This window comes from Ammodytes marinus (genome assembly GCF_949987685.1).
Source record: "Ammodytes marinus genome assembly, chromosome: 14".
In the NCBI taxonomy this organism is placed as follows: domain Eukaryota; kingdom Metazoa; phylum Chordata; class Actinopteri; order Uranoscopiformes; family Ammodytidae; genus Ammodytes; species Ammodytes marinus.
In genome coordinates this window covers 19,383,390-19,408,668 of record NC_137218.1, presented here as the reverse complement: position 1 = coordinate 19,408,668, position 25,279 = coordinate 19,383,390, and the positions used below count along the sequence as shown (strand labels likewise).

Here is a 25,279-nt window from a genome sequence, read left to right as displayed (position 1 = left end):
GTGCCTATATGTTTTTGTGAATGAAAAAAATAACTATCCATTTGTGCTGTTTTATTTATTTATTTATTTTTCAGTTTTATGGTCTGGTCGTGTGATGTATGGTATGCTACTGTAAACAGAATTTATCATCAGTTGTGTGTGAGAGCAGCCCCGTGCATCCTCAGCCAGTGTTGGTAAATAGCATAGGCCTACTTGTTGGTCATCATCAGTGTAAAAGCAGTTATTCAATGGAAGTGACACGGGACACGGGAAGGGAATGGGCCACAGCAGCCTCTAGTGAATCTCGGGGGTTACATCAACTCGGTCCTGCAGCAGCACTGCTCTCCTGCCACTTGGCTTCTTTATAGATAAGACTAGGCTATATGAGTCATACAGCCCCTGAATGAAGCATAACTCGTGCGCACTCCTGTTCTCTATGTTGGCACAAAATGCACCAATTCTGGTGCGTTCAGGGCTGTAAAAATCATGAAATAGGCTATCCAATAAGTAGGCTAAGCCATGCAAATGGATTATAGAAAATGTACAGACAATTTGCTTTTCTTTTGCCTATAGAATGTCGTGATCTGGAGTCATATAGGCTATAGGCCTAGCCTATGTGGACTTAAAAAAAAATTGCACAGCACACTTTTGCAAATAGTGTCATCTGAACTCAAAATGTCAACTAGGCTAACTAAACAACATTGTTTTTAAAATGTCTGAAGAAGCACATTTTTTATGGCACATTTACACTTGCTCCAAGACATAGGCCAGATGGAGGTCACAAGTTGAAAGCCAGCCCAAGTTAATGAACGGGCAACTATTTTGTCTGAAATTGGCAAATGTGCAGTGACGTTAAAGTGCGTTTTATCAGAGTGAGAGACAATAACACTACATTTGCAAAATATATACATTTTTTAAATGCAAAAAAACTCACCTTGTTTGTAATCAAATTCAAATGGAAAGTAAAGTCCAAAAGACAAAAACCAATGTAGGCTATCCAACAGGTTTGGTTGATGCTGAAGTTAACGCGGACAGTTAATTCCCCTTCAGCGCAGCATCGCAGGGAGCACTGTTTCCATGACAATCAGGCGTCACGAAATGTACGGTAGGCTATATCACGACGCTCCGTCTCCCTCCAACTACCGAGTGATGGTGATGTCCACTCGAGTTTGAAACAAGCAGGCTATCTCAAAACAGTCCCTTTATGGTTTATCAAAGTTTGACTTGTTGTATTGATGTAGCACTGCACAGAGATGCGTCACGTCAGGTGAAGGTACCGGCGTGCCACCGCACTGCCGAGCTGTTGCGGGGTGAACATCTCATCAGGCGGGAGTGAGTCATCCTCTCTCACCGCCGTGATCCACACACCGTAAATCTAATCATCTATCAACCGCTTTCACCGCCCACTACTCACTAATGCAACGCCACGTCCACCTGTATCTTACTATGCTCACCCACCACGCAACAACAACCCGAATTTAAACACGAAAGGCGTTGTGTTTTAATGTTAAAGATTAGTTTTTTTAAGTATTATTATTTCATTCACATTTTGAGGAGGAGGAGAGGACTCCCTCGTGACGTCGAGTGGAATACCGCCAGCACGTGACGCTGACGTCGTTCATATTTTGGTCAGACATCAGGAAGTGCGGAACAAGGCGAAGACCGAAACCCAATCGGCTGAACTTTTACCGACTGGTTTTTGCTTTATTTAACGAAGCGTTTACTTTAATACGGGCTTCCCGTAAGGTGTTGAACGTGTTATTAGTTAGGATTCGCCAAGAGTCGCCTCAAGATGTCGGCCATGGAGAGTATCCTTTTCAAAACAAGAGTGGTGTAACGTCAATCTGACAGCGAACATAAGACGATAATGTTGAGATTTCTGCCAGACCGTCACCTGAAACGCTGTTAAGTAGGTCAGCCTGGTATTCACCAAAGGTAGGCTACAAGTGCTTTTTTATATAACAAGCTAAACAGTGTTTAGTCAGTTCCAAACCTCGTTAAATAGGAAAAGGACTGGTCTGAGGGCCTTGAATGCTCCACTGCTAATGGCTGGGAAATACCCAACAAGTTGGCAAAAAGTGATTGAAGCCGAGCTGTCAATTTGTTAATATACTTCCTAAGTAATCCAGATTATAAAGTAGAAACATATTGTGTCCTCGGTACGGACCTACGTCTTTACATTCGACCTGTTTGATCAGGTATTCTTCAGGTGACACAATGTACTAAATTCAACACAGCGCCATGAAGGTTTAACAGGCACACTAAACATAAGCACAGTATTAGGGCTAGTGTCAAACACAGGAAGTGTAGCTGGAATTGTGTAGTGTCCTATTCAGGCAACGGTGCAGGTGAGGTGATGGTGTTGTTGATTTTAAATGGCAGACCAAATGCCAAATGTTTCATTTGAACCTTTTTTAAGTAAATAAAGTAGGAACAGCCAAAGTTGGATTGCTAACCCCCGGGCAGGGGGCTCCAGGTTCAATATGGGGCTAATAAGTTGTGGTAATTTTGTTTTGAATGCACATTTTTAAGCAGCGGTCGCAGGCTTCTGCTCCCAGAAATAATTAAAAAACATTAAAACAAAGAGTTAGAAGTCTTGCATGATGCATATGTCAAGATCTCTAACTGCTATTTCCTCTTGGAACAGTCTCACAAAGTAGAGGGTCTTTTTAGCTTTAGAATTGGTCATGCAAGGTTGCTTGTTGTTGGGCTTTTTTGTTCTTTAACTCCCTATCACAGAAAACCTCTTCAGTTTAAAGATGGCTGCTAAGGAACTTCAAAGAAATTCCAAAAAATGTGACAAAGAGGAAAAAATAGAGAAGACTAAAGTCAAGAAAGTAAGTTGCATTCCTTTTCAAGGCATCACACAATGAAAGGCCCGCTGGCTGCTGAAACTTATTACTTTGCCCACTTTGTTTTTTTCTTTGTCGTCTCTAGGCCATCCAGAAGGGCAATACAGAAGTGGCGAGGATCCACGCGGAGAACGCCATCAGACAGAAGAACCAGTCTGTGAACTTCCTGAGGATGAGCGCTCGGGTAGATGCAGTGGCAGCAAGGGTCCAAACTGCCGTCACGATGAACCAGGTACATTAAATACGGGTCACACAAGGCAACTTAACTATTCATTCTGGCTTTAATTTGAACAAATCTTGACTACTGCCCAATTGTTTGGTCGAATGCCACAGCTGACATGATAGAGAGACGGAAAAAAAACAATAACAGAGTAGCACATGTTGTTCAACTTCTTAGATAATTTTACACTGCCAAAGGCAAAGACAAATTATATCAATGGAACTTACTCCTGAAACCCATCACACAAATAATGAGCAAAAGAACATTTGAACTATTAGTCAAACAACATCTTTTGACTAGATATGAATAAAATGTACAATATATTAAATATGGAATAAACTATTAAAATAATGGATTAGCTTATATTGATTGTTTGATGTGTGGGAAAATGTTATAGTGAGGAGGTTCTCAAAGAGCATAGGACTGTGATTGGTGATGTATGTGTATGGTTTGGATATACACTCACCGGCGACTTTATTAGGTACACCTGTTCAATTGCTTATAAAAACAAAAAGCTAATCTTCCAATCACCTGGCCACAACTCAATGCATTTAGGCATGTAGACGTGGTCAAGACAACATGCTGAAGTTAAAACCGAGCATCAGAATGGGGAAGAAAGGGGATTTAAGTTACTTTTAACGATGCATGGTTGATGATGCAAGGCAGGATGCATCCATGCTTTCATGTTGTTTACGCAAAATTCTGATCCTACCATCTGACTTTCGCAACTGAAATCGAGACTCATCAAACCAGGCAAGACTTTTCCAATCTTCTATTGTCCAATTTTGGTGTGCCTGTGCGAATTATAGCCTCAGTTTCTTGTTCTTAGCTGACAGGAGTGGCACCCGGTGGGGTCTTCTGCTGCTGTAGCCCATCTGCTTCAAGGTTGGTCGTGTTTTGCGTTCAGAGATGGTATTCTGCATACCCTGGTTGTAACGAGTGGTTATTTGAGTAACTGTTGCCTTATATCATCTCAAACCAGTCTGCCCATCCTCCTCTGACCTCTGACATCAACAAGGCATTTTCATCCACACAAATGTCGCTCACTGGATATTTTTCCTTTTTCGGGCCATACTCTGTAAGCCAGAGTTTCTCAAATGGTGGAGCGCGCCCCCCGGGGGGGCCCCGTGAGTTGTCAGGGGGGGCGCGGGCTGCCTTGATTTCCAACTTTTTTTCTTTTTTTTTGTGCTAGCAAGCGCGATGTGTGCTTGTGTATGGTCATATCCGCGCGAAAGGCCGCGATTTGCAGTAAATAAATGTCCACATGTGTCTCCAAGTTTCTCTGTAGGCTATTTTAAAAGAAATCAAGCAAAAAATGTCTGTCCCCTAGGGGGGGCATGACAGAAAATAATTGAGAACCACTGCTGTAAGCCCTTGATAAGGTTGTGTGTGAAAATCCCAGTAGATCAGCAGTATCTGGAATACTCAGCCCAGCCCTTCAGGCACCCTCAACATTGCCATGTTCAATGTCACTTAAAACCCCTTTCTTCCCCATTCTGTTGCTCGGTTTTAACTTCAACAAGTTGTCCTGTCCAGGTATACATGCCTAAATTAATTGAGTTTCTGCCATGTGAACCGCTGTACCTAATAAAGTGGCCGGTGAGTGTAAGTTGATATGGTTAAATGTTTGGGTGTAAAATTAAAAGGGATCAAAACATTTTGATTTCAAGTTACGTGTGTTAATGATAGCATTGTCTTTATTGATATTTTATTGTATTCTTATTTTCATTGATCTTTTGTTTTTAGTATGGTTTTGTTTATTGCTGGTTAATTTTTATTTACTTTTTTTTTTTTTTCATGTTCACTTCACTCTTTTGGTCTGCTTTTAATATTTTCTGTTGTTATGTACTGTATTGGGTAATTCAGGAAGAATAGCTGCAACCTTGCTGTAGCTAATGAGGACCCTAATAAACTAAACTAAACTCACTGCATGCTGCTGCAGGCCTAGAATAGCAGTTACACGTTTGTTTATTGTCGGTTTTGATTCCATTATATTGATGGTGTTTTATTTTTCTCAGGTCACAAAATCTATGGCCGGAGTGGTTAAAGGAATGGATTCTGTTCTGAAGAGTATGAATCTGGAAAAGGTAGTGTCTCAATTGGTGTCTTTGTAGCAATTTCCATAAGCGATTTAAATGTATACCTCTGAGTTAAAAAAAAAAAACTAAAAAAAAATTTCAATCCCTTTTTCCCCTTGTTTTTAATTCAGATTACAGCTCTCATGGATAAATTTGAACACCAGTTTGAAACTCTTGATGTTCAGACCAACCTGATGGAGGACACCATGAGCAGCTCGACAACACTCACAACCCCACAGGTTCATTTCTCTGCTCTCCTCTTAGGTTCTTGTTGTATGAGTGACAGTGTGTTTTGAAGTACATTCACTGTAAATCTAATATGTGTTTCAGGGCCAAGTGGACTCTTTGCTGCATGAAATGGCGGACGAAGCAGGGTAACCTTTTTAATTTCCACATACAAACATTCTTTGTGAAATAATGTTGAATCAAATATGCAGGTGAATGGTATGCACGTTCGTTCAGTAGTGTTGACATCGGTTAAGTAAATGTTGATATGTGCATTTAGATTGGACCTGAATTTGGAGCTCCCTCAGGGACAGACGGGATCAGTGAGTTCCAGCGTGGCCTCTACAGAACAGGTACGACTGTTTAAACCTGATCACATCTGGCACTTCTATTTATCTTTTATAAAACTTCACATAATCCAGATTGCTTATGACGTTAATAAAGGTTTTAATCACATAGATAAGGAAGGAAACGTGATTACGGCAAAGAATCCTCAAGGGGATGTCACTGATCCAAATCTCTTTCAATGATACTGCGTACTTGCCAATAAAAGACTTGCAAAAAAGTGCAATGAAATTGATTCTCCAACTGACCCTACTTCTTCTTTCATCTTCATCTCACTCACTTACGTCCGTCTTGGCTCTCTCTGTTGTCCACAGGATGAACTATCTCAAAGGCTCGCCAAACTCAGAGATCAGATGTGAAAAACGACTGCTGTGGACTGGCACCGTAATGCTGAGCTTTCGAACACTACCTGAATATTTACTCCCAAACACCTTTTCTTTCCATCCTGTCTTTTCTACTCTTTACATCTCATGTGTGTCTGTTGCAGAGCTACTGTGTCATGGTCCTCGTTGGTCCTGTGTTTATAAGTAACCTTTGGATACCTTATGTAAACTACCAGAGATGCTAATTATGGAAAATGTGTATGTTTTCTTAAATATACATATAAAGCATAAGGGATGTCTAATGTCACTTTATTGTTTGATAAGTATACTTTAAAACTCCATACATTTTTTTAAAAGATATGAAGCATGGCAGGGATGACCCTGTACTATAGGCCAATTTTCTATGCTTATGGTGAATACGGCTTTTAGTGTTGGACAATAGAATAAATAGTTTGGTTCATTTGCGCATGATTACAGAAAACATGTATGCATTTTATCTTTTTGTTCACAGCATTTGACCAAACTGGCCCTCACGGTTGAGGTGATTTGTTGCATTTTGCCTCTGATGTATATTTAAAAAACCTACCGGATAATTAGCTTGTGTGTTTTTCTGGTCATCTTCTGTATTTTCACTGATCATTTGGGAAGGGGGCTACAGTTTGCAGATTACATACAGAAAGTAAAACAATAAAATTTTATAATACTTTTATCACTTCGGTGTTTTCAATACATTACCTGATTATTTTCAGTAATTCCACATAAATCTCTGGCATATGCAGTGAAACTACAAAACCTCACATACTGTATGTCATTGGCGCTATGACAATTTAGAAATGCTGTGTGTCTGATTTTAAGGTTTTGGTACTTACAGCTGTCAGGGGAAATGCGATGTCGCTATAAATATTTGTAGAAAAATGATACCCTCTAACCGAAAAATATCCTCAGGGGAGCCAAGGACTAATGGCTGGTACCAACAGTACTGAGCAATACTAGGAAGTGTGTCTGAAATGTGGTACTAACAGGCTAAATTACATCAATGTCACTGTAGCAAGCTCTAAAATAGCTATTTCTGAGTATGACAAACTCTTCTTGTAACTCTTTGGCTGAAGCATGTTGAGGAAGAGATATGTCAATGACCTTCATATCTGTATGTATTTAAATGTGCTTTGATCATTGTGATAAGTGCATGTGTATTAATACTAAGAATTTAGTAAAGAACAGCGTAGAAGATAAAGTAGACGAAAACATGGAACATCAAGCAAATTCTGCAACATTAGCCCAAAAGCCAAGGCTACTGTTATTATTTATCTCACTGGTCTTTTCCCTTTGGTAGATTGTAGCTCAAACAGCACACTTATTGTATATGTATTATTGCTGTATTGCCACCTGACTCAGACACCCAAGTAGGTGCACAGGTGTATGTAAATAAGAATGCAAAGTGAATGAAATTATGAATGAGAGGTTGCATTGAGCTAAAAAAGCCAGTGGAACAAGGGCTAGACTCCCTCTCTCTTTACAGTTTTTTTTTTAAATTAGTAAGTTAACTGGCAAATGTTTTTCTGAAATGTGGTTAAAAACCTTTCTTCAAGAAACACGATCACGAAGAAACTTCATTGAGTCTGCAGTTCCAAACGAACACAATGTTATATTATAAATATTTTAATGTTAAAATATAGGCTACAATATATATATATATATATGTACAGGGTCGTCAAGGCTTTGTGGTTTACTGAATAGAAAACCTAAATAAAACGAGATAGGTGGATTCGCCCGCCCCAAAAAACCTTTTTGATATATATTTTATTCATTTTTTATTCCTACCGTTTGTTGCTCAGAATAATGTCAAGTATTAATTGATATTAAAGCCTGTTTTATATTTGGAAACTTTGAATAAAAAAAGGTTTAAAAATCAGAATGGGCGCCATCTTTGAGTCCGAGGTTGCACTATCCTCCATAATAATGACTGTCCAGTGCCCTCTTGTGGCCACTTTCAGGAACTGCAGCAACACATTTTACTCTAAAATATATAGGCCTACTGTATGAATATAGAATTGTAAACGGCAAAGCAATGAGTGTGGTTTTAAAAATGATTATGATATTTGTAACAGCTGTCAGTGATGAATTTTGTGGTCATGATTTATTTAAATGTTATGAAGAAGCTCATACCATATAGCATTGCTTCCTGTACAAACTTTCAAAATAAGCCATTATATAAAAAGTATATAAATAAATAATAATAAAGTAATAATTAAAAAATATAGAAGAAATTAATGAAGACAGCCACTTTGCTTATCGGCCAATACGTCGAAATATAAAAGTAGGCTACTACGCTTTAAGCCCCAGCAGTATGATCTATGAATTCAATAGGCTAAGCGACATTGCTTTGATTATACTGTTCTTCCATTGTCAAATACAAGTGTTACCGTGTTCTCTGAAGAATAGGCTATGTGTTGTGTTACACATTTACAACAGCAAATGCTGCCTTGACATTTCATATAAGCTATGTTTGACATAGGCATAGGCCTACACGAAGACAACTGATCTATTTATTTAGAATTGTTAACATGTTTCTTTTATTTTGCCATTGGCTAAAACAAATGTTTAGTTTCTATGTGTGCCTATGAGATATGCTAACAATGACACTGAAAATGTAATCAAGTGGGTGAATTTATTATTTTGTTCATAGGCTACTACCCATAGCCTATTAACCCACAACTTCCCCAATGCAGATTTACATTTAATTCTAAGCTACTAGTAGGATCCAGGCAAGGCAATCTTATTTGTATAGCACCAAGGCAATTCAAAGTGCTTTACAGGGGCATAAAACAATGAAATTGCATTTAAGAGACAATAAAAAGTAGAAGGCGAAAACAGGGTAGGGATAGTTAAAAAGGAAAGAAGTGGCATTAAACAGACAATAAAAGCAAAAGCAAGCAAATTGTTGGAAGGAAGTTATGTTCGCCGATGTAATTAATTGGAAAGCCACAGTAGGCCCGGCCTAATGTTTAAAGACCTGATCTAAATGAGCAAATGGTTGCATTTACTATCCTAACAAACTCCTAATTTAATTTTTACAACCTGAACATAAACGTAAATCCATAACCTAACGTGCCCTCAGCAGTGAGGGAAAGGTTCACAATCTGCCCGTAAGACACTACTCTGGGCGTGAAGCGACTTTTAATCATCATGTGACTCTGCCGTAAACAGGAAGCAGCTGATCTTGAGTACACAGCCTGTTTGGTTTTTACCTAGGTCCATGGTTTTTACCAAGTAATGTATACAACTCTGTTATAACCATACGACCTACCGTGTGAAATAGCCTGCATTTTATCGGCAGTTTTAGACCGTCGGGGTGAGTAGACGCACTGATGAATTTGAACTTAGCCAGCTAGCCGTTTAGCTAAACTAAGCTACCTGACATTCATATTTAGTGCCTGTCGTGCTAGCTGACTTAGCATTAGCTAATGTGTTTATCCGGGGCAGAGAAAGCAGTTTTTAATAAAGTTAGTCAACTGTTTTATATATTACCGTGTGTCTATTGAACTCATGACGGGTTGCATGTTTGACTGGGTCGTGGTTTCAGCGTTTAACGTGTCTTGGGTGTTCTTTTTTTCCTAACGGAGTTGTGCTACAGCGGAGCTATCTTACAGCTAGGTGAAAATATGTGTGTTTGTTCAGCAGCTGATACAGAGGAAGAGGCGAACTGCAGCTCAGATTAATACTTCACACCGTGTCCACCGAGGGGGATGTCAAGCACAGCCATGAAGAAAAAGGTGACTCAATGACTGATTATGTAGCACCACACTAACTTTAAGTACATTTACTAAAGTCATATTGATGCTCTTCTGGTATCCGTTTCATCCAGCTACCTGGAGTTATTACATTTTTAGCTGTCTCTAAGTGCCATTAAACGATTGTTGAACCTGTAACTGCTATACCAGCCATTAATAATGACAGTAAATCAAGAGTCTAACAGATTTCTCATCTAAACCATTTACCCAGTATTTTCTTAAACTTAATAGTAGAGTACCCACTTCTAATTTTCACTTCCAGCAAAACGTAGCCTTCAATATTTTTGATCTCTTTTAACCTGAGGGGATTTTATATTCTTATAATACTTTTTCTCTGTCCAAATGATATTCCTGACAGTATGGAAACATCTTAAAAACATTATGTCAGACTGTTGTGCAATGTACATGAACAATTGAGCTAGTAAATGACAAGAAAAAAAATGAAAGGATTTTGGCATCAAACATTTATTAGACTGGTAGGACTTTGTGGTGGCTACTGGCTACATAACATATAGTCAGTAAATAGAATATTATGCATTGTTATTGATGAAATAGTATAGCAAATTGCAACGTTACGATGTACCTACACTGTAATGCATCACAAAATTATATTATATAGATGTTGCATTAGCACTTTTATCTTAAATTCTTCATGTGCATGATGTTTCTCACAATTCATACTGACTACATAGTGTGGTTCTATGTGTATTAAATAATGTTTACATTGTGATGTTTCTACTTTTATTTAAGTAAATATATCTGAACACTTCTTCCTCTGCTGGTCCCCTAACCCTTTAATGTTTTTTTTTAAACTTTTAAACTTTAGGTGTTACTGATGGGCAAAAGTGGCTCTGGGAAGACCAGTATGCGCTCAATCATCTTTGCCAATTACATAGCCCGAGACACACGCCGCCTCGGAGCTACAAGTAAGAATACCTTAAAGGATGGTGCTGGGTGAATATTATTGTTTGATGCTGGTTGGTTCTTTAATCTTTAAAAAAAAAAATATTTTATCCTTTTTTAAATGTAGTTGACGTGGAGCACTCCCATGTACGGTTTCTGGGCAATCTGGTTCTCAACCTGTGGGACTGTGGAGGGTAAATTACACTCGTTTATTAGACCATCTTTGACAATTCAATGTCTTAACCTTATCGGCAACTCTCTGTGAAACCGTTTTTTCTCAATGCTATCTTAACCCATCAGACAGGACACATTCATGGAGAACTACTTCACCAGCCAGAGGGACAACATTTTCAGGAACGTAGAGGTGCTTATTTATGTATTCGATGTTGAGAGCCGTGAGCTGGAGAAAGACATGCACTACTACCAGTCATGTCTGGAAGCCATCCTGCAGAACTCCCCGGACGCTAAAGTCTTCTGCCTCGTTCACAAGATGGATCTGGTGCAGGAGGACCAGAGGGATTTGGTAAGGTTGACATTGTGTAACTCATTATTAAGCCGTGGTATTTCTCTCTCACGTGAACAGTTTTTGCCGCCTAACACAGAAGCACATGAACATGCAGATGTTCTGACAGACCTTGTTCACAGTTTCACCAGACACACTACTGTCCGTCTGTGGTATATCTCTAAGTAGTAGAGCTTTGATAGAGAAGTAATTTTACCTGAAATTTAATTAATTTGTTCCGAGCACGAGAGTAAAGTGATGTTTTAATACTACTTTATTTGAAGGCCCACTGGATCGACTCTTCATTTCACACAAATCACACAAGTCATTTTTCAAAATGAAATAAATATTTTGTGTAATATTATATTACGTTGAACGGCCATTAGGGCTTTTTACATCCACATAAGCATTAGATAATATTTAAATATACAAAACAATTTTAGCAGTATAATAAGCATGTATGGATTTTTTAAGGAAGATTTGGAATAAAGAATACGAATTATAATGAGTGATATGATTTTACACATTTAATGACAAATTCTTTTCTGTGATTTTTTTTCTTTATTCATTTGTTCAGTAATGTGTAACTGATGACGAGTGCTAAAGTCAATTCACTGCTGTCCATGTAACTGGAGATCTTTACTTCTTTCACAGATCTTTAAGGAGCGTGAAGAAGATCTGAAGAGACTGTCCAGACCTCTGGCATGCACGTGCTTCAGAACATCAATCTGGGACGAAACCCTGTATAAGGTTGGAACATTGTACTGGTCGGATGTTCACATGTTCAGGGCTACAAAGTCGACACACCATAAGAAACATTCTTGAATGTCTTTGCAGGCCTGGTCTAGCATAGTGTACCAGCTCATCCCAAACGTCCAGCAGCTCGAGACGAACCTGAGGAATTTTGCCCAGATCATAGAGGCCGACGAAGTTCTTCTGTTTGAGAGAGCCACCTTCCTGGTGAGAGAGCGACCGTACTTCCTCCAGCATGACAACATCTGGACAGAATAACTACATATTATAATAAAATGTTTTGTCAACGCAGGTCATCTCCCACTATCAGTGCAAAGAACAGCGTGACGCTCACCGGTTTGAGAAGATCAGTAACATTATCAAACAGTTCAAGCTCAGCTGTAGGTATGTTCACTCTGCAAAACGCATCGCCTCCACTCCCCAAATCACCTTCACATTGTTTTAAGGTTTCTGACTTGTTTTACCATTGTTGTTTTCTTCCAGTAAACTCGCAGCCTCTTTCCAAAGCATGGAAGTGAGGAACTCCAACTTTGCGGCCTTCATTGACGTCTTCACCTCCAACACATATGTCATGGTCATCATGTCGGACCCCTCCATTCGTAAGTGGTGTAGATGACGTTCTTCTTTGCAGTCAATGTTACAGTTAACAGTTAGTAAAATCAGATCAGAATCATACAAATCCATGTCCTTATCCTTCCAGCATCTGCGGCCACTCTCATCAATATCCGTAATGCTAGGAAACACTTTGAGAAGTTGGAGCGGGTGGATGGACCCAAGCACAGCCTGCACATGCGAATGCGCTAGCCGGTGCATTTGTCCCAGTGGATTCTCTCAGCCAATCAGTCCACAGGTCGCTGACGACACGCTGCGGTCCTTTCAGCTCCGATGCTTATGAGCAGCCCATGAACTGTTTTCTCTATATCTTCACATTCAATCACAGTTATTACTGGAGAAATCATATTTTCGTTTTGGTCTAATTTCTACAGTGATCATAAGTATCTTGGTCAGAGATGCATTCTGTTGAATTATTTTGCCCTAACTCGACACATTAAAGTAAAATGAATAGTTGTGTTTACTATGAAGGGGGCCTACCTTGGCTGTCACACTTATTGACTCATACAGTAAAGTTGATTCACTCAATGCAGTGAATCCCGGTGATCAAGGGATGTTATCTCCAAATGATAAGCAGCAGATACTGTTTGATTTTCAAATGCAGTTTGTAAGCTGTTACACTTTGAAAGTAAGAACAATATAGTTATATTCAGAAAAATATCATGTGCAATGTCTTTTTTCTGCTTTTATATTTAGACAATTCTCAAAACTTCACATTTACAACAATGTAATATTCATGCTACACATGTTATGATCAAATATACATATAGGTACATATTTACTAATCCTCTCATAGATAGTTCATGTTTGTTTCATTCACTGCAGAATCCAGGCCTTTTGACACACGGCACCAGTTGTCCTGTACACATGACATATAGTGGCACATGTTTGATATGGTGGGGGGTAGGAGGGGGTTGGACCTGTGTGAGTCTCAGGAAGGGGGAGCAGGACAGCTTAGTGCAGTGTTTATGCAGAGAAAGAGAGAGAGCATCATGTTATAAGCACAGAGTAATTCGTTTTTTTCAGCTAATCTAACAACATGAAAGCTGATTTAAGCTAACTGCAGCCATTGACACTAACGGTTGCCTGCGTGCCCGAGACAAGTGAAAATAATGTTTGGGAAAGTTGAGATTGCTTTTTGGTTGCCCGGACGGGCAAGTGGATATTAAAGGGGTTTTCAGTAGTCTAGGCTATTTATTCATGTGTTTTAGAGTCCGCAAAAAAAAAAAGTTTTCCCGCTGACCCACACAAAATAGATATGCTATAGGCCTATTTGCAATTGAGCAGCTGCGCCCAGCAGCATCACGCTCTCTCTCTCTCTCGCACTCTATCTTTCTCTCTCACACACACACACACACACACACACAACAGCCTGTGTGCGCGCAGTTTCGCTGTCTACGTTCCGAAAACCTATTAGGCAACGGACCTGGTTCCGCTATATTCAAAACCCATAAATCAATAGGCCTAACGTTTGAGCTTATCGATACCGCTATGGAGTCCAGTAGGTCACATGATGTAATTGTAAATAATATCGAGTAGAGTCGGGTCATCTTCAACTAAAGTGTTGTACCTTCGACCAGGGCTGGACTGGGACAAAAAATCGGCCCTGGCATTTTTGGCCATGGCAGCCCACCATGATTATTTATACGATATGTGGAGGCAGGAGCGTTGCACCAAATTCTGGGCCCCTATACAGGAAGTCCTGATGGGCCCTCTGAGAGGCGGTCTTACAACACAAACATGTAAAAGCTATGTTTGTCTATAGTCCAAAACGTATGAGTGACTGGTCCCTCTCTGAGCCAGATAACAACACAATGTTTCTATTGATGAATGACCAAATCATTACGCGTACTTGAACACAACCCCTGGTCTAATCACTCTTAGTAAACATGCACACGCACAGTGTTTCTCACAGGAATTTGGGAGACTGTGTCGTGGACCCTGGACCTTCTAGGGGGGTCCGGGGGAATGTTCCCCCGGAAGATTTTTTTTTAAATGTTAAAGTAAAATTCATCAATCTGGTGCACTTTGAGGAGAAAACTAAGGCTAAATCAACTATTTCCTATGTAAGCTATTTAGTACTATTTTCTGGAATAATTTATAGACACAGAATGACCAAAAAGCAGAAAGAAGAAATGTACATGTTTAAAAAATCCAGTCAGCTTCGGGATTTTTTTTACCTTCGTTTGTATTTTTTAATGGCCCAATATAGGTCCCTGATCTTCGTAGCCCTGAACAATGTTAATTAAAAAATAACAAATTTACTGACGAATGAAAGGCCCCTGATATCTGTTTTTTTTCTCCCCTAAATAACATTTGTCGGGGCCTTCAAAGATCAGGGGCCTATATTGAGCCAGTAAAAAAAAATAATAATAAAAAAAAAACGTTTTTACTTTTAGGGTGCAGCCCCCCTCTGCCTTGAGCCCCCCAAGCATATCCGCCGTCCGACGGCCCTGAACGTAACTGACCATCGTCAGACGCTCATAATTACCGAGTAGAAGTTGAATTTGTGATTATACAATTCAATGCAGCCTCTGAATGGGCGGCCCTCTGCTGTGTGTGTGTTTGGGCCAGGCCCAGCCTAGAACCGTTCATAATGAGTAATGGCCTGGGGCAAAGTTTTATTTAACTTTTAGGTGAAGTTGACAGCCTGCACGGACATTTATATGTCCACGGCACTCCCGAGAGGGAAGGTACCTCGGCCCTCGGCTGTGTGACTTGGCCGGGCCGGGCCGAGTCACACAGCCGAGGGTCCATAAAAAAAATTTAAAAAAAAGATTTTTAATTTTTTTTTTTTTTTTTTGGACCTGGCCCGGCCCAAAATGCCTGCCGGCCCACCGGGCATTGCCCGGTACGCCCGATGGCCAGTCCAGCCCTGCCTTCGACTGTGTTGAAGAAATCCTTCAACCCGCTTCAACTCCGTCTCCATCCAAACCCATCCGCTGCAGACGGGCTCGCCACCGTCTCTTCATTCATTCAAAGCAGCGGTGATCAACAAACGAGAGACTGTTAAGCAAGTCCCTAAATTCATATTAAAATCTGCAGGATATAACTAGTTAGCTTAAAAAAAATCGCCAACGGTTCAAATGGGATGTGTTCAGGTCGGCTCAGTAAAATGATTATTAGGCAAAGGTCAATAAAAGGACATCATGATGTGTTCAAATGTAACATCAAGAAAAAAATATTTAATTTTTTTCGCGAGAAGCTTGAATAATACAGTTTGGGTGAAAAACTTGTTTTCCCAGCAATATAAAATAATTAGTTGGCCTATATGGAATTATGACCTGTTTAAAGTCCTATCCTTAGCTCTGCTAATCTTATAAGCAATTCAAGCAATAATAGCCTACCAGTTCTCTTTTAAATAATACAAAAAATAAAGATTTGGATTGTGGAGTCTTTTTCTTTGTATATCAATATGAAAAGAAATGAATGATCCCCCTCCTTACTTACAGTATAACCGGGCAATAGCTTTAACATGGTGGACTTTAATAATTTTATGGCAGACGATCACTTTTTGGCACAATGTGACCGTTTTAAATAAGTAAAATAAGTAAAATTTTTCTGAACACATTTGTGTGGAAGCTAACATTCAGCTTGACTCTGAGCTAGACTGAGTTTTCTGAGACCCCCAAAACCAGGCCAGGTGCATGGCAAAAAGAGGCCCTTTCACGATGCTGCAGCAGGACCAAGCGCTTGGCTGTATCAAATGTGTGATGTCATGATATCCAGGCTTATATGAATTGTTGTTGGTTGTATGTGGTCAGGATGAGACAAGTATGCAGTGTTTGCATTTAAGAGATAAGGTTCGCTAAAATGTATATTTTAATAAGCATATATCACTGTTTAACATTTTTTTTGGTTTTTTTGGGAAAGTCAACACAACATTCGGGCAAGTACAACATTACCTGTACTTGCCCTATGGGCAAGTGCTTTTGGAACCTTAGTGTCAACACCTGTAACTGTAATTTCCTTTTTAAATTAGCACTTAAAGTATCTGGTAACTTGGCTTCAAAAGTTTTTTCCTTATAACATTGGACAATTATGATTACACAAGTAATTATCTAAATGTTTAGATATAGTTATTTAGAAGTGTAAGTGTTTTATCATCCTAAAACTGCTTACGGACTGTGTGGTTTTTGATCAGAATTTATTGACGGTGACCAAAAGGCTCAACACCTGTCATCAGACTATGTTTCAAATGTTGTTAATCAGAAGTGTGTGACGTAACGGGCCCCTCACACTTTTAACAAGCAATAAGAGCTCAGAGAAAAGAAGAAATGTAAAAATATTTCCAACGGGAAATAACCAAGATTGCTCAAACTTTGACAGAAATTACTCTGGCTTTATGGGACTCCATTACTCCTAGTAAGAAGCTGATGAGAAAAATTAATTTTCAGGGGCTTTAAGGGCTGTCCTGTTCTGTGTTCAACTGTGCTTGAAATGGAGAAGAGACCTTGAGGGGTAAGTCAAATGAGAACTTGCAGAGCTATCTTTCACATACGCTGTGATAGGTAGAAAGTATTTAGGCCAAAACCTACTTAGGCATCTTCATTTAAACTGGTCCAAACCAAAGGTGGCTGTAAAGTGAAAACAATTCTGCATTTCAGTGATGTTTTTAGGTTTAATTGACCAATAATACTAGAATAATATTGTAATTGAAATATGATGAATATCATACTTTTTTCAATTGTATTCTTTATATAATGTTTCTTAGGAATTCTCATCTTGTATTCTCATATAGAGGTCAAGATGGAGCTGTTCATGTGCTGCTGACAACACAGCTTTGATATTTGAGTCGATCGGGCTGTACCTGGCATTTCTTTCCAATCTGATACAAAAGAGAGACTTCATCTATCTTCCTGCTCCCTCACCAGCCTATGGCAGGTAACTGGAGATTTGTCCACATTACTTGAACCCACCCACTCCTTCAGGGGCTGCATGCGGGCAATACACACATACTGCCTCTTTATTATAGCCAGCTCTGCTGCAGAAGCATTGTTCCAGCTGCGCTTATCGGCACTGCTCATGTGGTTGAGTTGTATCCTGGAATGCAGACGCTGAATAACTGGAAAATCCCCAGTCCCTTGCTAAAGAGAGTGAGTCTGCATAATGGAAAAGGGAGCCAAAAATTAGACTAAAGTGGCCTACTCCACTACTTTAATAAAATACTGGCAAAGTAGATTTTATAGCAAATAAAAATCTCAACAAAATGGAGCCCATTCAACACGAGTGAAACTGAAAAAAACCTGACTAAGTTAGTTAGAACTAGAGTTTCAATGGGAGAACTCTCCTCATCTCCCCCAAAAAAGTAGGGAAGAAAAAGTCTTAAACTCGGATAATCATCATACTACGCCTGATTCAGATGACCTTGAAAGTAAGGACGGTGGAAAAATATTGTGTTTGTGTGCGAAAACCTATCATCCTTCTGCCATCTCTCCTTGGGCTCACACCCCAGGAGGCACAGGGACAGAGCATAACAGTGGCTACGAACTGTCGAGAGAACAGAATCCCTCTGCTGATGCAACCAAGCACAAGGTGTTTACAGGTGACCAAAAAACTTACAAGCAAAATTCTGTGCTTTTTATGTCTGTGACCTAAAATGTGATATTTTAATCTGCATTTGCTGGTTATCAACTTGATCTGGAAAGGAAGCAGCCATTGACATACGCATTCAACTCTCTTGTTGTGGCATGGACACGAACTCAAAGACAGCGTGGTGCGTAACAGTAATGTCCACTTTCTTTTCATGTTTATTGAAATGCATGCATCTCTTTACACTCACGCTAAACTGATTCTCACAACAGAAGTTTAAAAGTGTTGCTCTATTACCTCCCCATACCATAAGTTTAAATCAAAGTATTTCAGGAGTTATGGATCTGGTAAATCTCCTTAGTGTAACAGTTTATTTTGATGCTAGGCTCTTTTTTGTCCTCTATTTGCACATTTGGTCTTCTTCATCGACCGTCTCTGCGTTAGCATCCGTGTCGTCGCTTGTGTCGTTTGCGCCTGCGTTTGCGTCGCCGCAGTCCGTTTGATTCAGCTGGCGCTCCAGCAGAGTGATGCGCTGCTTGACCCGCTGCTGGGTGTGCGTGTATTCACTGAGCAGACGGGCAAAGCGAGTCTGGAGGGTGTCTAGGGAGGACTCCAGCCTCTCCACCTTCTCCTCTGTGTCCTCTTTGTGCAGCCCGCCGCTCTCTGCGCTCTCATCCAGCAGCCCCTCCTTCATCAGGATCTCCCGGCCCCTGACCTCCAGCACAGTCTTGGCGTCTGGATACTCTGTTACTGCCTCCATCAAGTCGTCTTTGGAGAGGCAGAAGAGATCGGAGTAGCCCAAGCTCCGAATGTTGGCCGTTCGTCGGTTTCCCATTTTGCTACCTTTTATGTTCAGAATGCTTATTTCGCCAAAGCAGCTGCCAGCGGTGAGCAGAGCGTACTGCGTGACCTCGTCCTCAGCCACTACAGCCAGCTTCCCCTCTTTGATGATATACATCTCCTTCCCTATGTCCCCTTTCCTGCAGATGTAGTCCCCCGGGCTGAAGACCTGCGGGCGAAGTTTGAGTACAAGCTCCACCAGCAGGCCCGCCTCACAGTCTTGAAAAATGCGAACCTTCTTCAGGGTCTCCAGGTGTACATTGATAGCAATCTCAGCACGCAGCTTGTTTGGCAAGTTCTTTAGCACCTCCTGCTCGTCCACTGCTTTCTTGTTGGTCCAAAGGTAGTCGAACCATTTGATGACACGCGTCTCCAGTTCTTTGCTGACTTTGCGAAAGTGCATGTAGTGTTTGATGGCATCGATCCGAGATTGAAACTCAGCACGTGTGGCATTCATGTTGGCGATCATGGAGCCAACGTTTCCCACAATCGTGGCAAAAATCAGGACCCCAACGAGAAAGTCAAAGACCACAAATAGGTACTCTTCGTCTCGCACTGGCGCTGGCATCTCTCCAATAGTGGTGAGGGTAAGAGTGGACCAGTACAGACAGTAGACGTAACTCCGAGTCAGGGAGGAATATTCAGGTTTGGAGCTGTTTGGGAACACCCAAGTGTCCGAGCCAAGTCCCAAAGACTTAGATATGGCGTAATAGATGCAGGCGTTCCAGTGAATGATGACAAGGATGTAGAGCACCAAGTTGCCGATACGGAACATGTTGGGGTAGTTTGTGCGTGTCTCAGTGCGGTCAAAAAATTCAAACATGCGCGGGAATCGCAGCAGACGGTTGAACCTGAGCTGCGGAGTGTGGATGCCGGTGGAGATGTACGCCAGGTCAGTGGGCAGGATGGACACCACGTCCAGCTTGAACTGTAAAGTGCGGACATAGCTGTCCCTGAGCTTGGCGTGGTCCTTCACCAGCAAACCTTGTTCCAGGAACCCTGTGACAATACCAATAGTTCAGTTAAACAGTGATCTCAGCTGCCTTTTGTGTTTCATCTCTTCAAATCAGTTTATATAATGAGTAGAAGCGAAGCAGTGGACTTGCTATCAAAGGATTTTAATGCAAAAGGTGTTGCTTGTAATCAGCAATTCCCTCACTCTACAGTTCCTCTCAATTCCAAGGGGCATTTTAACGGTCACATATTATGCTAATTTGTTGGTTCAAATTTGTAATTGGGTTTCTACAGTAAACTGTTTTCATGGTGCCATTATGAATCTCTTCTTTTCAGCCTCTGTCTGAAACTTTACATTTTGGAGCCTGTCTCTTTAAGCCCCGCCTTCCAAAAAGCCCAGTATGCTATTATTGGCACTGAATCTAACTGCCGGTTTGAATATAACCAACGGTTAGATTCAGGGGTTTCTGGGGGTGTACCTATCACATTTGGAGGTAAATGAGGGGGCTTGGCTTTCCCCCTCATGATGTCATTAGGAGTTCCAGGAAGGTGGAGAAAAAGAGAAAGGGTTGTTTTTTCTCACATTTAAAGAGTCTTTAGTCACACATGTATGTGTATATGTGGGAACACATATTGATGTTGAAAAAAACATGAAAAAGTGAATTTTGCATAATAGGTGACCTTTAAGACATTGCACACCTGTTGTGTGATACAACTACACTGTCTTCAAGCAAAGCTATATTTGAAAATACCTGTGCGAAGCCGGACGCAGGTGTCCATTATGTACACAAAGTCCGAGAGGTAGTCCAGCACCAGCCAGCAGATGTAGTTGCCCACCTGTAATCTATCAAAGCATGCCCTGTGAATATAAAAATAAATTATTTACCACTACAGTGTAAAAAGTGGATAGGGCACCCATTCACTACATTCATCACCCACCTCTGGAGGCTGCAGGGCCCCAGCACATTATCTATGTTGTGTTATTACCTTGCTACGACAAGGAACCAGTTGTAGAGCACCGCAGTGGCGATAACAAACAACCAGCGGTAGTAGGCATCATCGGCTGGGGACACCACAAACAATTCCCACTTTTTCCTGAAGGCATGGGAGAGATTGCAAAACGATACACTTAGAAATCATTATGGCTTATGTCTCAACAGCAATTGCCCATATTACTGCAAACATATATAGAAAGCTAGAAGCAGCTGCAGGATATACGTAAAGCAATGCAATGCAATAGCTCTGCAACAAATAAATACTATTTCTAACAACAGAGAATTCTGCTTTCTGTTTGTGTGTTGACTCATCTACTGTATGTGGACATTTTTGGGTGTTTAATGAAATGTATTGTATTGAAAGGTACACCTTGTTTTTTTTTGTGAAGAAAACCACTAGAAACACTTTGCAGTATACTGATATGACATGCAGTGCAAAATAAACGATCACAGAGTTGAACAAACCCCTCAGAGTTTTCTAAAAACTTGATTTAAATAGGCATACCTAAAGATCCCTTTGGCATTGTTTCCATTGGCATCTGGTTGCGTGTTGCTTATGCGGCTGGGGGCCATTCTCAGCTCAGGGCCACGAAAGCGCTCCAGGAAGGAGTCTGGCCGCTCCTGCTCCTCCAACAGGCTCCTGTGTGCCCATTCCCTCAGTCTCACCACCAGGCTCACCAGCCTGATGAGAAACATACACAAAATCAGACATCTTGAAATATTTCAGTGACTCAGAGGTTTGGTTAAAACGCTGGTCATTTTGTCTATATGAAAACTGGTATGGAAACAAAACCATGACAGTGATGCACAAGGGGCACACATCTTCAAGGGGCTGCATAACAACTCAGGACCAAATTAAAAGCAACAGATGAATTGAAGACACCATCATAGAGAGGACTGGCAGTCCCACCAAACACTATTCCTCCAGCACAAACATACTGTAGCTACTGCTGTCAGAGAAAAGCCAGACAGTGGAACAAGTGAACCGGCAAAACAATTCCAACAAGTATTTCCCCTTTCAAAGGCCTTTGGGTAAATGTGCATCCTTCTTTTTTTGACCAAAAGCGATCAGGTTTATGGAACAAATATTGAGAGACCGGTATCGCTCAGTTGGATTACAGTCTCCTCTAGTCAAAGACACCCAATGAATTTGACATATTAATGTTTAAAATGGTACGAATCAGCTTTCGACATGTTAAGTTGTCAAATATTTAATGCACTTGAATTTCTGTGTGAAATACTTCAGATTTTTTTTTGGATACAATTAGCCCCTTAATTGTAAAATACTTCCATTATTTTGATGTATGGAATAGTCTTCAAATATTTCATGACATCAAGAAGAAGGTTAACACAGTGACATAATGGAAGATGGGGTTTCCGTCTGGTTTTCAGCTCTTTCTTGGGATTCACCTGAGAAATATTACCAACATTTAGTCTGTCTGCACCGGTTTCAAACTTTGTCTTGCCATGGGCTGTTTTCAAAAAGCCAAACTCTGATCAGTCAGTGTATGAAAAGCTGATGTGCCACCTCAGAGCTGCCGTTAGCCTGGTCTTATCAGCTTCACATGAGTTTCTCTCCAGTAGTTCAGTCTGGCCTTTCTCCAATCTCTTTTTGGAGGAGCCCGGCCCCATCTGTTAGTGGAAGGCATCTAGCCTCCAACCAGATTGAGAACTCCCCACTCTCCGTCCGTCAGTGGAAGGCAGCCCCTGGTTGGTTCTTGCAGTCCTTGACGTTTGTACATGGATCAACTATCATCAATAATCAATCATTAATAAGCTCATTAGATCGGCTGGTCTCACAAGGCTAGATTGCACACTACATGAACCAATCAGAAGCTCTCTTCCATGATAAGGGATGAACGTTAGGTCAGAAACGGGTCCTGACTGGCCCGCTCGTTTTTGGACTGGATATCCTCCCCACAGAGATTGGGGGAAGTCCAGACTGATCTACGAGAGAGAAACAAATGTGAAGCTCGCTAGATCAGGCTGGTCTAAACAGGCTAGATTGCTTTACCTTGAGACCGCTCCAATCCTTTGAAAAGAGTTTCTGGAGGTGCCTCCGTGAGGGTCGAGAGCAGCGACTCTTTGTAGCTCTGAGGACGTGTCATCGCAGACAGATGGCACCCTGGGTGATAAAAAAACACACGTGAGATTTCAGTTTTTCCACATTTTTATTGCACATCACATGCTTCTGAACCTCTGAGACAAACACATCCCACCTGCTAAGTATACTCTCGGCTCTCCCGATCTCATCCTCCAAGGTGGTCTTCACCGACAGATTGTGTGGCGACCGATCTCTCTCCGCCACCTGGCCCGTCATCTTCTGGTCTGCAGCTGTGGGCAAACACTCATGTTACAGCACTTATCTGTTCTATATGGCCGGGAGGGGGCTGTTGATCATGTTTTCAGTTTACTTTTTCTGCAGTGACATTGTGGCCACAAAGGAAATATAGTTAACAGGTAGTCTCTGGGAGTGTTTATAGTGCGTAGGACAGATTAGAGTCAGGGGACAGGAGGGGTGGAGGGTGGGGGGGACGACTGGGACTGTCTGCTACAGTCCCTCACCACCTCACCAGGCTCTTTACACAGCAAATGGTTGCTGTGGTGACTGAAGCAACTGCAAGAGAAACTCAATGACACAACACTGATGAGGCACTGTTTGAAATACAGTTTCGAGGTGGTGGAAGTTTACACTAAAATACATTTCCAAGCACAAAAAGCAGCATCCCCCAACCCCCCCTAAATGATAGGGCACTGACTCGCTTCCACCATCAGCGCAGACAGATGACGAAGCGTTTAGGCGACTGTTACCACTGTGTGACTAATTGGTGGATCATTAACGAAAACACAGACACACACACACAGTCAGGCCTGAAGCCAATCATCGGTCCTCCCTTGAGAACTGCATCACTTAGGAAACCAGGGTGCTGACTGGAACCAAATGGTGTATACTGTATTATTTCACATTCAGTTGTCAGTAAGTCTGCAATCTTTAGTATGAATTCCAATTCATTCTTAAGTGTGATTCAGATATATGTGTACAGACAAGAAAACCATTGAGCATTTATGGGGAATAAAGCTGCTAAAAAATAAAAAGTTTCAAATTTAGCTTCCTTTTTTCAAATAATTTCATATTTTCCCATACCCAAACTTAATTAACTCGGTGACAAGAAATTTTCCCACACAATTGTACGTGAATACTAAATATTTATTAACTCAAACTAATTCATTATTATTATTATAATTATAATTTATTATTATTATTTTTCATTAAATGGTTTTCTTTAAAAAAAAGTAGCAAATTGGGATAATAAGCATTATGATTAACTGATGCTTGGCACAAAAAAAGAGAAAAGAAAGATAATGAGGGAAAAATAAGTAAGTTTACACAGACATCTTCAGTCTTACCTTTAGTTTCCTTCAGTGGCTCCAATAAAATCCTTTTGGTGACTTCACACAGACACACCCAGAGCAGCTCTTTCCTTGCCAATCCATCCTCGTTGCCCAAAGTGGATGTTATGAGAGGAAAAATACAACTGCTCCCAACACTCCTAAAAAAGAAAGAAACTAATCACAAGTCCCGTTCTTGCAACATTTTCTGTTCCCCTCTTCACCTCAGGAGCAGAAACACGTGGTCCACCTGAAACGTCGGAAGGAGCGAGACACATGCAGGAGGCTGGCAGGATGCTAGATGCAGGGAGGGGGATGTCTTTCAATGGTTTAAGAGCCCAGATGTCAGCTTGAGTCTGCAGAGCCTTCTGGGAAATCCTCTCGAGCGTGCCTTTCCTCTGCATGTCTGTAAAACTGGAGAACAGTGTTAGATTATTTAACTCTTCTTTTTTTGTAAATTTTTCCTCATATTGGCCTTATTTGGTGCATGATATAAGTATTTACTTGAAAAGCCTTACTTGAAATATTGGCTTCATGTGGTAGACAGCAAAAAAGTAAATTCACTTCAGTTCTGTACTTAAATATAGCTTTAAGGGACTTGCATGTTATACTTCTACTCAAACCTCTTTTCAGCTATATTTTTATATATGCTGATAATATGTATGTACTTTTACTTATGTAGGAATTGCAATGCAGGACTTTTACTTTTAATGGAGTGTTTGTACTTCTCCCACTGTTGGCTTGATATTGCATCATTACATTAGACTATGTGCACCTTATATCCCTAAAAGTGATTGAATCTACTCTAGTCTAGGTCTTCCAGTTTGAATTTGAGACTCATTTCGAGGGATAAAAGTAAAATGTTATGTGTTCAGGATTTGACGCTATAGCTGCCAATTCACAACACGGACATGCTTCCCGATGCAAATGGGGCTTGAAAAGCCAGAAGATGATTAGGGACACAGGAGACTGCCTCCTCCTCATC

The 25,279-nt window shown here is 40.8% G+C and overlaps 3 protein-coding genes across 4 annotated transcripts; 2 read left to right on the top strand and 1 right to left on the bottom strand.

Moving 5' to 3' along the window:
* Positions 1–1,585: 1,585 nt before the first annotated feature.
* Positions 1,586–6,734, top strand: LOC307261184 (charged multivesicular body protein 1b). The gene is made up of 8 exons (XM_080041664.1): positions 1,586–1,787; positions 2,719–2,816; positions 2,917–3,063; positions 5,070–5,138; positions 5,261–5,368; positions 5,460–5,503; positions 5,635–5,707; positions 6,014–6,734. The coding sequence occupies exons 1-8, from the start codon at positions 1,772–1,774 to the stop codon at positions 6,056–6,058; spliced, it is 600 nt and encodes a 199-aa protein (XP_079897790.1). The 5' UTR covers positions 1,586–1,771; the 3' UTR covers positions 6,059–6,734.
* Positions 6,735–9,232: 2,498 nt separating this feature from the next.
* rraga (Ras-related GTP binding A) lies at positions 9,233–13,227 on the top strand. 2 transcript variants are annotated; one of them, XM_080041676.1, is made up of 10 exons: positions 9,233–9,374; positions 9,704–9,795; positions 10,640–10,739; positions 10,844–10,910; positions 11,017–11,239; positions 11,873–11,968; positions 12,056–12,178; positions 12,264–12,355; positions 12,455–12,570; positions 12,672–13,227. In XM_080041676.1, exons 2-10 carry the CDS (start codon positions 9,769–9,771, stop codon positions 12,773–12,775), a joined length of 948 nt encoding a protein of 315 aa, XP_079897802.1. In that variant the 5' UTR covers positions 9,233–9,374; positions 9,704–9,768; the 3' UTR covers positions 12,776–13,227. The 2 variants fall into 2 exon arrangements, with proteins under 2 accessions (XP_079897802.1, XP_079897803.1); XM_080041677.1 differs by having other exon boundaries at positions 9,701–9,795.
* A 5,075-nt stretch (positions 13,228–18,302) lies between these two features.
* cnga2b (cyclic nucleotide gated channel subunit alpha 2b) lies at positions 18,303–23,224 on the bottom strand (the record flags this gene model as incomplete). The annotated part of the gene is made up of 6 exons (XM_080040750.1): positions 18,303–19,954; positions 20,662–20,768; positions 20,897–21,004; positions 21,410–21,586; positions 22,919–23,029; positions 23,124–23,224. 6 exons carry the CDS (start codon positions 23,222–23,224, stop codon positions 18,516–18,518), a joined length of 2,043 nt encoding a protein of 680 aa, XP_079896876.1. The 3' UTR covers positions 18,303–18,515.
* Between the last annotated feature and the right edge of the window lie 2,055 nt (positions 23,225–25,279).

What these genes read in the sequence shown, in the direction of transcription:
- LOC307261184 (XM_080041664.1), top strand. An exon ending in AGAAGACTAAAGTCAAGAAA is followed by an intron (nt 2,817 to 2,916) that starts GTAAGTTGCATT and finishes TGTCGTCTCTAG; the next exon opens with GCCATCCAGAAGGGCAATAC. An exon ending in AGAGTATGAATCTGGAAAAG is followed by an intron (nt 5,139 to 5,260) that starts GTAGTGTCTCAA and finishes TTTTTAATTCAG; the next exon opens with ATTACAGCTCTCATGGATAA.
- rraga (XM_080041676.1), top strand. Translation starts at nt 9,769, where the DNA reads ATGTCAAGCACAGCCATGAAGAAAAAG. An exon ending in AGGAGGACCAGAGGGATTTG is followed by an intron (nt 11,240 to 11,872) that starts GTAAGGTTGACA and finishes CTTCTTTCACAG; the next exon opens with ATCTTTAAGGAGCGTGAAGA. An exon ending in CATGTCGGACCCCTCCATTC is followed by an intron (nt 12,571 to 12,671) that starts GTAAGTGGTGTA and finishes TTATCCTTCCAG; the next exon opens with CATCTGCGGCCACTCTCATC.